Raw genomic sequence first — 14,199 nt, forward strand, 5'->3', positions numbered from 1 at the left:
CCTGTCTCTTGTTGGGATATGGAGAAAACATTGGTTAAGGCACAACTGGCTTCCAGAGAGAGACTAGGTTTGGTGAGTAAGAAAACTAGAGAGCACCCTAGTCAGTTTGGCTCAGTAGATAGAGCGTCGGCCTGTGAACTGAAGGGTCCTGGGTCTAATTCCGATTGAGGGCATATGCCTCTGTTGCAAGGTCCTCCCCGGCCTGGGCCACATACAGGAGGCAACCAATTAATGTGTTTCTCTCACATCGATATTTCCCTCTAAAAATCAATGGAAAAATATCCTGATAGCTAACATTTATATAGTAAAAATAATAATAAAAATAAATAAATAATAAATCCTCCGGTAAGGATTAAAGCAAAAACAAAAACTAGAAGGAAAGAAGGGTGTTTTAGTTACTCTTGCTGCATAATGTATAACCCCAAAATTTTAGAGGCTTAAAACAACAATCTATTTTTCCTCCCATGATTCTGGGAGTTGACTGGATTCAGCTAGGTGGTTTTCACACAGGTCTCTTGTGCTGTTGCCAAGTCCGGGGCTGGAGTTACCTCAAAGGCTTCTTCAGTCCTACGACTGGCAACTGTTGTTGGCTGTCAGCTAAGACCTGGGGCTGTTGGCTGGAAGAGCTATATGCAGCCTCTCTGTGTGGTATGGGCTTCCTAGCAGCATGGTAGCTGGTTTCAAAGAGCAAGCATCCCAAGAAGACAGAGAAGTGATATTAACTTTTATGATACAGTCTTGGAAAGTACAGAGCATCATTTTTGCCACAGTCACAGACCCTCGTGGATTCAAGGGGAAGGAACATCGACCTGACCTTTACATAGGAGCAGAGGCCAACTTCACAATGCAGAAGAGCATGTAGGATGGGAGATCTTGTTGCAGCCATCTTGGAAAATGCAGTCTTCCATAGAGGGAAGTACAAAGAGCAGAAGATTAGAGTTTAAGATTTCAGAAATATGGCCCTTTAAAGAGGATCACAAGGGCCATTCCTGTGGGCAGCTTACGTGGAATGGAAGCAAAGGTCATCAGAGTTGAGGAAGATATGGGATGATGAGTCAGGGGAATTGCATGGCCATCGTATGGCACTGACTCCTCAGGAAAGCAGAAGACTTGAGAGAGGTGTGGTGAAGGTAGAGACGGCAACCGCTATTGTAAAACCTTTCTGAGTTTTTTGCCCTTTGTTCTGGGATGGTGAAAAAACTAATCTCTGTGAGTCCCCTTATCTTTTATTTGGGAAAAGATTTTTTTGTGGGCCTATTGTTTGTGTAAAGTATTATTAGTTAACATTTTCTTTTTAGTGTTCATTCATTAATTCACTTAAACTGTACTTACTCTGTGGTCAAGTTCTATTCTAGATGATGATGCAGTAGTTAACAAAGGAGGCAAAGATCTCTGCCCTTGTGGTGCTTAACTTCTGTGGGAAGGACAAACATAAAGGAGATTTTTTTAAAACTATTATAATACATATTATGGGTTTTATGTTAATTTGGATTTTCATGGGTTGTTTTTTTCTAATATATCCTCAGGAAATGCATTTTATTTTTATTTTTTTCAAATGGGAACTTTTTTATTTTAAGAAAAATGATTTTAAATATAATAATGTTACATGCAATAAACATTAATATCTCAAGAAAAACAATTTTAAATACAATGTTACATGCAGTAAACACCAATTATTCCAGAAAAACGATCTTAAATATAATATTACATGCACTAAACATGAATATTTTAAGAAAAAAAATGATTTTAAGTATAATAATATTACCAAAACTGTACTAACATAGTATGATATCACAAAAGTTGTAGGAAATATTAAAAATCTGCAAATAATAGGATTACTTCTATTATATTCTAAAATATTATTTTTTCCCTCTGGCTCTATTTTTGTTCATCAGTTTATGTTGTTCATTATATTCCACAAATGAGTGAGATCATGTGATATTTATCTTTCTCCGACTGGCTGATTTCGCTTAGCACAGTGGTTCTCAACCTTCCTAATGCCGCAACCCTTTAATACAGTTTTTCATGTGGTGGTGACCCCCAACCATAAAATTATTTTCGTTGCTACTTCATAACTGTAATTTTGCTAGGGTTACGAATCATAATGTAAATATCTGATATGCAGGATGTATTTAGGCGACCCCTGTGAAAGGGTCATTCGACCCCCAAAGGGGTTGCAACCCACAGATTGAGAACCGCCTTAGCATGATGCTCTCCAGGTCCATCCATGCTGTTGCAAATGGTAAGAGTTCCTTCTATTTTATAGCATTATAGTATTCCATTATATAGATGTACCACAGTCTTTTAACCCACTCATCTGCTGCTGGGCACTTAGGCCTTTTCCAGATCTTAGCTATTGTAAATTGTGCTGCTATGAACAGAGGGGTGCATATATCCTTTCTGATTGGCGTTTCTTATTTCTTTGGATGTATTCCTAAAAGTGGGATCACTGGGTCAAATGGGAGTTCCATTTTAGTTTTTTGAGGAAACTCCATATTGTTTTCCACAGTGGCCGCACCAGTCTGCATTCCCACCAGCAGTGCACTAGGGTTCCTTTTTCTTCACATCCTCGCTAGCACTTGTCGTTTGTTGATTTGTTGATGATAGCCATTCTGGCAGGTGTGAGATGGAACCTCATTGTCATTTTGATTTACATCTCTCAGATGATTAGTGACTTTGAGCATGTTTTCATGTATCTCTTGGCCTTCTTTATGTCCTCTTTTGAAAAGTGTCTGTTTAGGTACTATGCCCATTTTTTGATTGGATTATCTTCCTTTTGTTAAATTGTATGAGTTCCCTGTAAATGTTGATTAAACCCTTATTGGAGATAACATTGGCAAATAATGTTCTCCCATGCAGTGGGCTTTCTTGTTGTTCTGTTGATGGTTTCTTTTTCTGTGCTTCTAGAAGCTTTTTATTTTGATGTAGTCCCATTTTTTTATTTTCTCTTTAGTTTCCATTGCCCTAGGAGCTGTATCGGTAAAGATATTGCTATGACATATGTCTGATATTTTGCTGCCTATGCATTTTTCTAAGATTTTTATGGTTTCCCATCTTACGTTTAAGTCCTTTATCCATTTTGAGTTTATTTTTGTGTATGGTGTAAGTTGGTGATCTAGTTTCATTTTTTTGCATGTATCTGTCCAGTTTTCCCAACATCATTTATTGAAGTGACTGCCTTATCTCCATCATATGTTCTTGCCTCCTTTGTCAAATATTAATTCAGCATAATGGCTTGGGTCAATTTCTGGTTTCTCTGTTTGGTTCCATTGGTCTATATGTCTATTCTTGTTCCAATACCAGGCAGTTTTGAGAACAGTGGCTTTATAATATAGCTTGATATTTGGTATCGAGATCCTTCCAACTTTGTTCTTCTTTATCAGGATTGCTGCAGCTATTCCAGGTCTTATTTTTTTTTAATTAAATCTTTATTCAGATTATTACAGTTGTTCCTCTTCTTTCCCCCATAGTTCCCCTCCACCCCGTTCCCCCCCCCCACCCGCTGCCCTTACCCACCTCCCGTCCTCATCCATAGGTGTACGATTTTTGTCCAGTATCTTCCCGCACCCCCTACACCCCTTTTCCCCCCTGAAAATTGAGTGTCCACTCCCTTTCTATGCCCCTGATACTATAATATTCGCCAGTTTATTCTGTTCATCAGATTTTTTATTCACTTGATTTTTAGATTCACTTGTTGATAGATGTGTATTTGTTGTTCATAATTTGTATCTTTACCTTTTTCTTCTTCTTCCTCTTCTTAAAGGATGCCTTTCAGCATTTCATATAATACTGGTTTGGTGGTGATGAACTCCTTTAGCTTTTTCTTATCTGTGAAGCTCGTTATCTGACATTCAATCCTGAATGATAGCTTTGCTGGGTAAAGTAATCTTGGTTGTAGGTTCTTGCTATTTTTCACTTTGAATATTTCTTGCCACTCCCTTCTGGTTTGCATAGTTTCTGTTGAGAAATCAGCTGACAATCTTATGGGTACTCCCTTGTAGGTAACTGAGTTTCTTTCTCTTGCTGCTTTTAAGATTCTCTCTTTGTCTTTTGCTCTTGGCATTTTAATTATGATGTGTCTTGGTGTGGTCCTGTTTGGATTCCTTTTGTTTGGGGTTCTCTGCGCTTCCTGGACCTGTAAGTCTATTTCTTTCACCAGGTAGGGGAAGTTTTCTGTCATTATTTCTTCTAATAGGCTTTCAGTATCTTGCTCGCTCTCTTCTTCTGGCACCCTGATAATTTGGATGTTGGTACGTTTGAAGTTGTCCCAGAGGCTCCTTACACTATCTTCATATTTTTGGATTCTTTTTTCGTTTTGCTTTTCCGGATGGGCGTTTTTTGCTTATTCATATTTCAAATCATTGACTTGATTCTTGGGATCCTCTCGTCTGCTGTTGGATCTCTGTATATTATTCTTTATTTCAGTCAGTGTATGCTTAATTTCTGACTGGTCCTTTTCCATTTTTTTGGCATTCTCATTAAGATCCTTGAAGGTCTCACTAAGTTCCTTGGAGGTTCGTAGAAGATTCTTGAGTAGCCTTATAACTGTGGTTCTGAACTCTATGTCCTCCATTAGTTTGCTTTCCTCCATTTCTTTAATTTGTGACATGTTTCTTTGTCTTCGCATTTTTGGCTGACTGCGAGGACCCACTGTGTCTATAAGAAGAACTGCTGTGCTGGAGACACCCTTATAGGGCAGGACTTGCTTCAGTGGGGCTTTGGTGCTCACTGAGTCTGCCTCTTGAGTGTGTCCCTTATGGATGTGAGGAATTGAAATCTGGTATCTGACCAGGGGTACCTTGGCTCCTGGATCTCCAAGTCAACCACTGTGTGAGTCCACCCAGCAGGAGCTACAGCGATATCAGCAGGTTCTTGTCTTTGTTTGGGATTTGGAAGTTTTGGAGCTCTTTGGCCCAGCTGCAGTTAGATTAGGCTGCAAAAGCCAAGGTGATTCCTTTGCACCACTGAGCACAGCTTGGGAGGAGATGTAATTTGAAGGGGGCAGGGTCTCAGAGAATCACCATGGCGGAGCACACAGCAATGGCTGTCGTCAGCGTCTCCGTGACTCCTCGCGTCTCCACAACTCCGTGTCTCTGCAGTCCCGCGCCCCCACAGCAACAATGATCCCTGCAAGCAGCTCTGCGAGAAAGCCACCCTTACTTTCCAAACCGCTGCAAGACAGTCCAGTTTCTCCCTGTAGGAGTCTGGGACCTCAGAATCTCGCCTTAAACGAGCTCAGTGCATTTGAGAACTTGTATCTCCTTCCAATTGAAAAAAAACGCGCATCCAGGTGCAGCCCGTCTCATGCGCACCTTTGTACCTCTGTTCGTGGTGCCTCTGCACCTCCTACCCGGTCTCAATGCGCTTCTTTCTTTACTTCTAGTTGTAGAACTTCCACTCGGCCAGCTTTCCCGTGGTTCTGGATGATAGCTGTTTTGTCTTATAGTTGTAGTTTTGATGTTGTTGTGGGGGGCAGCACGCACAGGTTTATACCTTATGCCGCCATCTTGGTTCTCTACTTCAAATAGGTTTTCAATTTCTTTCTCTCTTCTTCTGGCACCCCCATAATTCAGATGTTAGTATGCTTGAAGTAGGCTCCTTACACTATCTTCATATTTTTGGATTCTTTTTTTGTTTTGCTTTTCCGGTTGGGTGTTTTTTGCTTCTTCGTATTTCAAATCTTTGACTTGATTCTTGCAATCCTCTAGTCTGCTGTTGGATCTCTGTATAATATTCTTTATTTCTGTCAGTGTATGCTTAATTTCTATTTAGTCCTTTTTCATGTCCTCGAGGGTCTCACTAGATTTATCAAGGGTCTCACTAAATTTATCGGCGGTTTCTAGAAAATTCTTGAAAAACCTTATAACCGAGGTTTTGAACTCTATATCCAGTAGTTTGCTTTCTTCCATTTCTGTCATTTGTGACCTGTTTCTTTGTCTCCACATTTTGGCTGCTTCCCTGTGTTGACAGAGTGGCTTTCTGTGTTAGGTGTCCTATAGGGCCCAGTGGCTCAGCCTCCCCAGTTATCTGAGGTGGACACTCTTGGTGCACCCCTTTGTGGCCTTTGTGCACAGTCTTGTTGTAGTTAAGCCTTGATTGTTGTTGGTGTCAGTGGGAGGAATTGACCTCCAGGCCAATTGGCTGTGAGAATCAGCTGTGTCTACGGTGGGAGAACTTCTGTGCTGGAGACACCCTTCTGGGGCAAGACTTGCTTCAGTGGGGCTTTGGTGCTCTCTGAGTCTGCCCCCTGAGTGTGTTCCTTATGGATCTGAGGAGTTGTATCTGGATGGTCCCACTCCAACACTGGCTCTTGGCTCTCTAAGGAGGTGCTAGTTTTACCTCTGCCTGAGGCTACCTAGCAGGAGCTACGGAGAGATCTGCAGAGTCCTCTTCTTTGTTTGGGATTTGGAGGTGCCCAGATGAGGCCCAGCTGTGAAGCAATGCAAGCTGCTGTGGGGCCTTGGGCCTTCTTTTGGAAGTTCTAGGTCTCTCCGACCCAGCTGCAGTTTTTTAGATAATTTTCAGATTGCAAAAGGCCAGGCAATTCATATGCAAAAGCCTCTGCACACAGTTTGGGTGGGGCAGGGTCTTAGAGAATCAACAGGGCGGAGTAAACAGCTATGGCTGATCCTCAGCCCTGCCCTAAGAGGCCCCAGGTCTCAGTGTCCCGGTAATCACTGCAAGCACCTCTGAGAGAAAGCAGCCCTCGAGTTCTGACCGATGCCAGACAGTCCAGTTTCTCCCTGTATGAGTCTGGGTCCCTAGAGACTCGCCCAGAACTGGAGTTCAGAGCAGTCGGGAGCTTGTGCCTCCCTCCCAATTGAAAAAGACAACCGCGTCCTCAGTTGCCAGCTCTTTCCACGTGCGCCTCCATACCTCTGCACTTTACTTCCACACCTCCTCTGAGTCTCAGTGTGCTTTTCTCTTTCCTTCTAGTTGTAGAATTTCCACTCAGCCAGCCTTCCTGTGGTTCTGGATGATGTCTGTTTCGTCTTTTATTTTTTTATTTTATTTTTTATTTTTATTTTTAAATTAAATCTTTATTGTTCAGATTATTACATTTGTTCCTCTTTTCCCCCCCCATAACTCCCCTCCTCCCAGTTCCCTCCCCACCCTCCGCCCTCACTCCCCACCCACTGTCCTCATCCATAGGTGCACGATTTTTTGTCCAGTCTCTTCCCGCATCTCCCACACCCCTTTCCCCCTCAAGAATAGTAAGTCCATTCCCTTTCTATGTCCCTGATTCTATTATGATCACCAGATTATTTATTCACTTGATTCTTAGATTCACTTGTTGATAGATGCATGTTTGTTGTTCATAATTTGTATCTTTACCTTTTTCTTCTTCTTCCTCTTCTTAAAGGATACCTTTCAGCATTTCATATAATACTGGTTTGGTGGTGATGAACTCCTTTAGCTTTTCCTTATCTGTGAAGCTCTTTATCTGACCTTCCGTTCTGAATGATAGCTTTGCTGGATAAAGTAATCTTGGTTGTAGGTTCTTGGTATTCATCACTTTGAATATTTCTTGCCATTCCCTTCTGGCCTGCCAAGTTTCCGTTGAGAAATCAGCTGACAGTCGTATGGGTATTCCCTTGTAGGTAACTTTTTCTCTTGCTGCTTTTAAGATTCTCTCTTTGTCTTTTGCTCTTGGCATTTTAATTATGATGTGTCTTGGTGTGGTCCTCTTTGGATTCCTTTTGTTTGGGGTTCTCTGCGCTTCCTGGACCTGTAAGTCTATTTCTTTCAGCAGGTGGGGGAAGTTTTCTGTCATTATTTCTTCAAATAGGTTTTCAATATCTTGCTCTCTCTCATCTTCTGGCACCCCTATAATTCTGATGTTGGTACGCTTGAAGCTGTCCCAGAGTCTCCTTACACTATCTTCGTATTTTTGGATTCTTTTTTCATTTTGCTTTTCCAGTTGGGTGTTTTTTGCTTCTTCAAGTTTTGAATCTTTGACTTGATTCTTGCGCTCCTCTGGTCTGCTGTTGGGTGTCTGTATAATATTCTTTATTTCAGTCAGTGTATTCTTTATTTCAGTCAGTGTATGCTTAATTTCTAGTTGGTTCTTTATCATAACATCGAGGGTCTCATTAGATTTCTTGAGGATCTCACTACATTTATCGGCGGTCTCACCAGTCTTTTTGAGGGCCTTACTAAGTTTATCGGCAGCTTCTAGACAGTTCTTGAAAGACCTTAAAAGTGTGGTTTTGAGCTCTATATCTTCCATTTCTGACATTTGCGTCCTGTTTCTTTGTCTCCGCATTTTTTTATCTTTTCTTGGTGCACCCCCTAGTGGTCTTTGTGCGCAGTCTTGTAGTTAAGCCTTGATTGTTGTCGGTAATACCAGGGGTGATTTAACCTCCAGGCTAACTGGCTATGAGAGTCCGCTGTGTCTGCAGTGGGAGAGCTTCTGTGCTGGATCTCTAGGGCGGTGCTAATCTAGCCTTTGCCTGAGGCTATCCGGCAAATGGCTCTATGCAGGGCTTGGGCGGGGCGGGTCCCCAGGGATCTACAGGGCGGGTCCGAGCAAGCAGTTATGGCTGCTCTCAGTTCCGTCCCTAGGTGCTCTGCCTCTCAGAGTCCCAGCAACAGCTGCAAGCCTCTGAGAGAAAGCTGCCTTCGAGTTACAACCGAAGCCAGACAGTCCCGCTTCTCCCGTTTGAGTCTGGGTCCCCAGAGACTCGCCCGGATCTGGAGCTCAGAGTCTGAAACTCCCTCCCGATTGAAAACAACAACAGCGCCCTCCGCCGCCATCCTGCTCCGTGCGCGCACTCCGCACCTGAGTATTTTACTTCAGCACTGCGCCTCCTCTGAGTCTGGGTATGATATTCTCTTTCCTCCTAGTTGTAGAATTTCCACTCAGCCAGCCTTCCTGTGGTTCTGGATGATGTCTGTTCTGTCCCTTAGTTATATCTCTGAAGTGGTTGTTTGAGGCAGCAATCTCCGGCGTTAACCTATGCCGCCATCTTGGTTTCCTCTATATCTACCCTCCTGATTTTTAACCGCCAGATGTGAGTGTGAGACCAGCCTGTTCTGCTACTCTTACTAGTCTCAAAGTGGCTTCTGTGTATTTATAGTTATAGGACTTCTGCTCAGCTAGATTTCAGGCAGTTCTCAATGATGGTTGTTCTGTAGTTTGGTTGTAAATTTAATGTGGCTGTGGGAGGATGCCAGCATTGCATTTACTTACTCTGTCATCTTGACCATAACTCTAATTCTATATGCATTTTAGCTCATATCACAGGAGTTAAGAGCATGGATCTCCAAACCAGACTGCTGGAGCTTAGATCCCAGTTCTGCAACTTATTAGTTACTAGAGGCCTGGTGCATGAAATTCATGCACTCGAGGAGGGGGAGGGCTCCCTCAGCCTAGCCTGTCCCCTCTTGCAGTCCAGGAGCCCTCAGGGAGCAGGCCTTAGCACTGCTGTGGAGGCGGAAGAGGCTCCCGCCACTGCTGCTGCTCTCGCCAGCCATGAGCCCAGCTTCTGGCTGAGCGGGGCTCCCCATGTGGGAGTGCACTGACCACCAGGGGGCAGCTCCTGCATTGAGCATCTTTCCCCTGGTGGTCAGTGTGCATCCCAGTAACTGGTCATTCTGCTGTTCGGTCAATGTTCATATTAGCCTTTTATTATATAGGGTGTGATTTCTGGCAGGTTACTTAGCCTCTCTGAACCTCAGTTTCCTTATCTGTAAAACACAGAAAATAATGGTTCTTTCAGCAAAAGTTATCAGGATTAAATGAGTTAATACAGGTAAAGAAGTTAGGACTTGAGGCCTGGTGGGGGAAGTCACGGGCTTCAGAGTTCCTACTGGAGCTTTGGGACTAAGCTTAGGTTAGTGAGTAATTCATTCATTACGTTTTGGGAACAAATGGAACATCCATGTCAAATTGAGGGGTGGTTTCTCGGAGGGAAGCTACATAGGCTGGTGTAAATAGGAGTCACACTTGAATAGCACAGGCCTGGATAATAAATGAAGATCTACCTCTTATGTAATTGGGCAAGTTACTTAATCCTCTGAGACTTACTTTTTTCTCATGAAAATTTCGGGTAATGATACCTATCTTGTACAGAGCTTATAAAATTTATATATAACATATCAAGAGGCTGACAGTGTCTGGTATGTAGATAGATGCTCATTTAATCACCTTTTCACTGGGTAAGTCAGCAGGTCATTTCTATACATAGAATGTTTACTGGTCTACTCATGCAGTGTTTAAAAGTGAGCATTTCCTCTGTACTCACAAGAATGAAATAATATCAGAATCCATTACCCATTGAATGAGAAAATGAGACATCCATTCCCTCTCAATAGGACATTCACTTTGAGTGGTGTTTTCCTGAAGGACCTTGGGAGGCCTGGGCTTTCACCGATTCTGCTATAGAAAAATTTCTGGCCAGCTACTGCCACACCTCAAGGATACTGCTGTATCTTGCTGTGACCTTTTCTAAAACTTTGGCAGAAAAATGTAGAGTATAGCATTCTAACCCAGCAAAGCAAGTCCGGGGTAATGAATGAGCTCATAGAAATCTTTTGTGTATGTTTCTGGCATGGTGGATTGAGCCAACACAGAAAATACAAATATAGAAATACAAGGTAAAATATTCTAAGGAAAAAAGCTTAAACACATACTTGAGCTTGGCTGGAAGAAAGGCTGGCTGTGGGGGTGAACTTAGAAAAGGATTCTCCAATCTTGAAATGCCTCCAGGCTTGCCAATACCTTGACTTGTAGTCTTGTGAGAGATCCTGAGCCAGAGTTACAGGGCACTCAAATTTCTGACCCACAGGAACTGTGAGAAAATAAGGGGTTTTGTTTTGTTTTGTGTTAAGCTGCTAAGTATGGGGTAATCTGTTACCCAACAATAGATAATCAAAGGACAGTGATTACTCAAAATCACTATATAAAGCTTCTGAAATATCTTTGAGAACTGTGACCAGGAAAAAGCTAACCATCTCCAAGAATGGTTTATTTCTTCTTAGAGACAGTGAGAATAACATACATGTTTTCCTTGTAGTTTTGGTCACCAGGACTATCAGAGCCAAATTTATAGCCCAGTTGTAATAATCATGAAAGACCCCATGGCCTATTTATGTGTGTTCTTACTCCTGGTCTTTTCTTTTATTCTGACTTGCTTGGTTCTTCATCCCAATTTGTTTTATTATTATTTTTAATCCTTTTTTTTAGTTCATTTTTATATTTTTCTATATCATATGAATTATGTTAAGCCATCTCAAATTCAGTTTACAGAGACGCAAGGCATTCAGAAATATTTTTTAAAAAATAGTTTAAGTTCACACCTGTTGAACAGGTGGTGTCTGGAGGCGGTGGTGGTGAAGATCAGGTAATGCAAGCGTGGCTCAAGAACGGGCATTTGGCCAGGGTTAATTTGGATTGAGTCAGAAAATAGCAAGTGATTATGAAAAAAAAAAGAAAAAGAAAAAAAAAGGATGGCAATTGATCACCACTCCCAGGGGGAGGGGCCAAGGGTTTACCAAGTCACACAGGATTTATTCATTGCCCGAGTCCCCAAGGCCCGCCCTCGACACCCCGCCCCCGTCCCCTCCCGGGGCCCCGCCCCCTTCCTCTGGCCCCTCCTCCGCCCTCGCCCTCTCGCTGCGCGCGCGCGCCGCGCCTTCTAGCTCCGCCGGGCGGCCAGGCCTCCGGGACGGTTGCGCGCTCCGCTCCTCCCTCCGAACGCGCGCGCCTGACCGCCTCGCTAGGCTCCCTCCTTTCGGGGCGGTTGGGCCGCGCGCCCGTGGGGGCGGGGCCTGGAGGAGATGGTGGAGCCAATGGGGCGCGGCGGCGGTGGCGGCGGCGGCGGCGGCCGCGGAGGCGGTGGCGGTAGTGGCGGTGGCTGGGTCGGGCCCCGACGGGCGGCGGCTGCTGAGGTGGAGGCGGAGGGAGGCGGCGGCGGCGGCGAAGGAGGCGGCGGCGGCGGCGGAGGGGGGAAGATGGCGGCGCCCGTCCTGCTGAGAGTGTCCGTGCCGCGGTGGGAGCGGGCGGCCCGGTATGCAGTGTGTGCCGCCGGGATCCTGCTTTCCATCTACGCCTACCACGTGGAGCGGGAGAAGGAGCGGGACCCCGAGCACCGGGCCCTCTGCGACCTAGGGCCCTGGGTGAAGTGCTCCGCCGCCCTTGCCTCTAGGTAGCCTGGCTGAGGGGAGCGAGCCGGGAACGGCCGAGTGGGGTGCGGGCGGGGGCCGGGGGTGGGGAGCGCGTGGCGGGAGCTCGGGCCTGGGGGTTGGTGGGGGCCGGGCCGCGGAGGGAACCCTCGGCGGGCCGGTGTGGGTAGGGGGCGGCGGCCTGGGGCTCGGGTCCCGGGGCGGCCCACGAGCAGGCCGCCGGGGCGGAGGTGGCGGGGCCGCGAGACCGGCGAGGAGGGATGAGGTGGCAGAGTGCAGCCGGGAGGCCGGCGCGGACCGGGGCAGCTGGGCCGGCGGGGGTCGGGTGGGAAGGAGCGAGAGGGGTTCGCGGAGAGGGGCTCCGGCGGGCTTGACAGATCTCCTCGTAGCCGCGGGAGGCGGGTCGGGGTGTCGGACCTGCCGCGGAGCCGTGAGGTCGGAGCCCACCGTGGTCTGGGGTCGCCGCAGCCGGGGCTGTGCGTCGGCAGCTCAGGGGCTGCATTGCCCGCTGTGGTCCCGGGGCCGGGACAGGTGTTTCCGCGGCCAGGCCTCTTTGTACTCGGTAGCGCTCAGGAGAATTGGCGCTTACCGAGCCGGTGACATTTGCGGGCAAACACGAATCTGACCCTACTCTGGAAGAAGACACCAGCACTTAACCTACCTGATTTTTTGGATTCCCCTCGTATAGTTCAGTGTTTAGGCATGGGGAAATGGTCCGAGTTTGGGTCTAGCTAGCTTAAGCTTAATATGAGTATGTCATGTGTAGTGCTGCTTTGGGCATTGGGGTGACTTTTTAACGTTGTTGGTTAGTATAATGGGATCGCCACAGAAGATTAAAAGTACATGCATTGCTAAACTGGAGGTATTGGCCAGCTTATTGGTTTGTTTTAAAAAATGATGTGGTTGATTTACCTATTACATTTTATTTTCTGCATTAGATTTACCTAGACAGATTACTTAATAAAAGAGGAATTTATATCTTAAAAGTGGTTGGTTGCTTTTTTTTTTTTAATTTAGGAAGATTCGTTTTAAAAAGTAGCCAAAGTGAAAGAAATGGTTTCAAAATTGATAGGTTACAATTTTAATAGAGACATACTATGCCTAATGTTAACTGTAGTTACCTTTGAACAGTTTCTTCCCCTCCTGTAAATTGCTAGGTAAACAATTGTATAAGCTTACCTGTTTTATTTTGACATACATATTAGTGACTACAGGAACAAGCTAGCATTGGAGTTAGTCTTGTAACTATTTACAAACTTCATCTATTTAATGGAGATACAGAAATTTATAAATTAAAGTGACGAGTCTGATTTATAGGCCAGTTTTCTTTTGGAATTGGGTAGAATAAACATCATTAAAAGTTTTTATTTTGCTGAAGCGAAAAAGGCTTTAAGTAAAAGCAGGTTATTGGAGACTGCAAGTAGTTTTAAAAATTCTACTTAAGTATTGATTGCCAGTTAGCAGTAGTAGTTAAAAACATGACTATTTTAGGAAAAGTAAGTTTGAGCTGAAGTTTGAGTAGAATTGAAGATAAAGGATGAGAAAAATTAACTGATGAAAGGAATCCTGAGGAAAGTGTTCTAGAATCCAGCGTTAATTCATGTGACTTGTTGAAACTCATGTTATTTTCATTTCATCAGTTCTTAAGTGTCCTAATTTAAATAGAATGAAGTAGAGATTGATGAGAATCATGAGTGTCTGTGTGTGAGTGTATATGTGTGTAAAGCCTTGTAGTGTTTTGGAAAGCAACACTAAGAGGATAGATCCCAGACTTTTGGATTTCAAAAGAAATATTTCCCCCCAAAATTGGGACACTGGAATAGAGTTGACAGTTTTTTGTCCTGCCAGGTATAGCCAATAAAAACAGCAATAATAACCCACCAGTATTTACTGCCACCGGAATTTCATTTTAAAAAAGGGGTATTTTGCCTGGAAAGCGTGACTTAGTGGTTGAGCACCGACCTAGGTCACGAATTCCGGTCAGAGCACATGCCTAGGGTGTGGGCTGGATCCCCAGTGTGGGGCATACAGGAGGCAGCCGATCAGTGATTCTCTCTTCATCTTTGATGTTTC

General features: G+C 44.5%; 1 protein-coding gene across 3 annotated transcripts in view; it reads left to right on the top strand.

Moving 5' to 3' along the window:
* Positions 1–11,661: 11,661 nt before the first annotated feature.
* Positions 11,662–14,199, top strand: part of VKORC1L1 (vitamin K epoxide reductase complex subunit 1 like 1) — a 53,253-nt gene continuing 50,715 nt past the window's right edge. For 2 of the 3 annotated variants that reach the window (XR_009452566.1, XM_059693358.1), the window contains exon 1: positions 11,728–12,149. Coding sequence is in view for 2 of the 3 variants with exons in the window: in XM_059693358.1 (XP_059549341.1) it covers positions 11,782–12,149 (368 nt within the window). In the remaining variant the exon portion in view is untranslated. Of the gene's footprint in view, positions 12,150–14,199 lie in introns of all 3 variants that reach the window. The other variant, XM_059693359.1, reaches the window with a different exon arrangement.

This window comes from Myotis daubentonii, chromosome 4 (assembly GCF_963259705.1).
Source record: "Myotis daubentonii chromosome 4, mMyoDau2.1, whole genome shotgun sequence".
NCBI classification, from domain to species: domain Eukaryota; kingdom Metazoa; phylum Chordata; class Mammalia; order Chiroptera; family Vespertilionidae; genus Myotis; species Myotis daubentonii.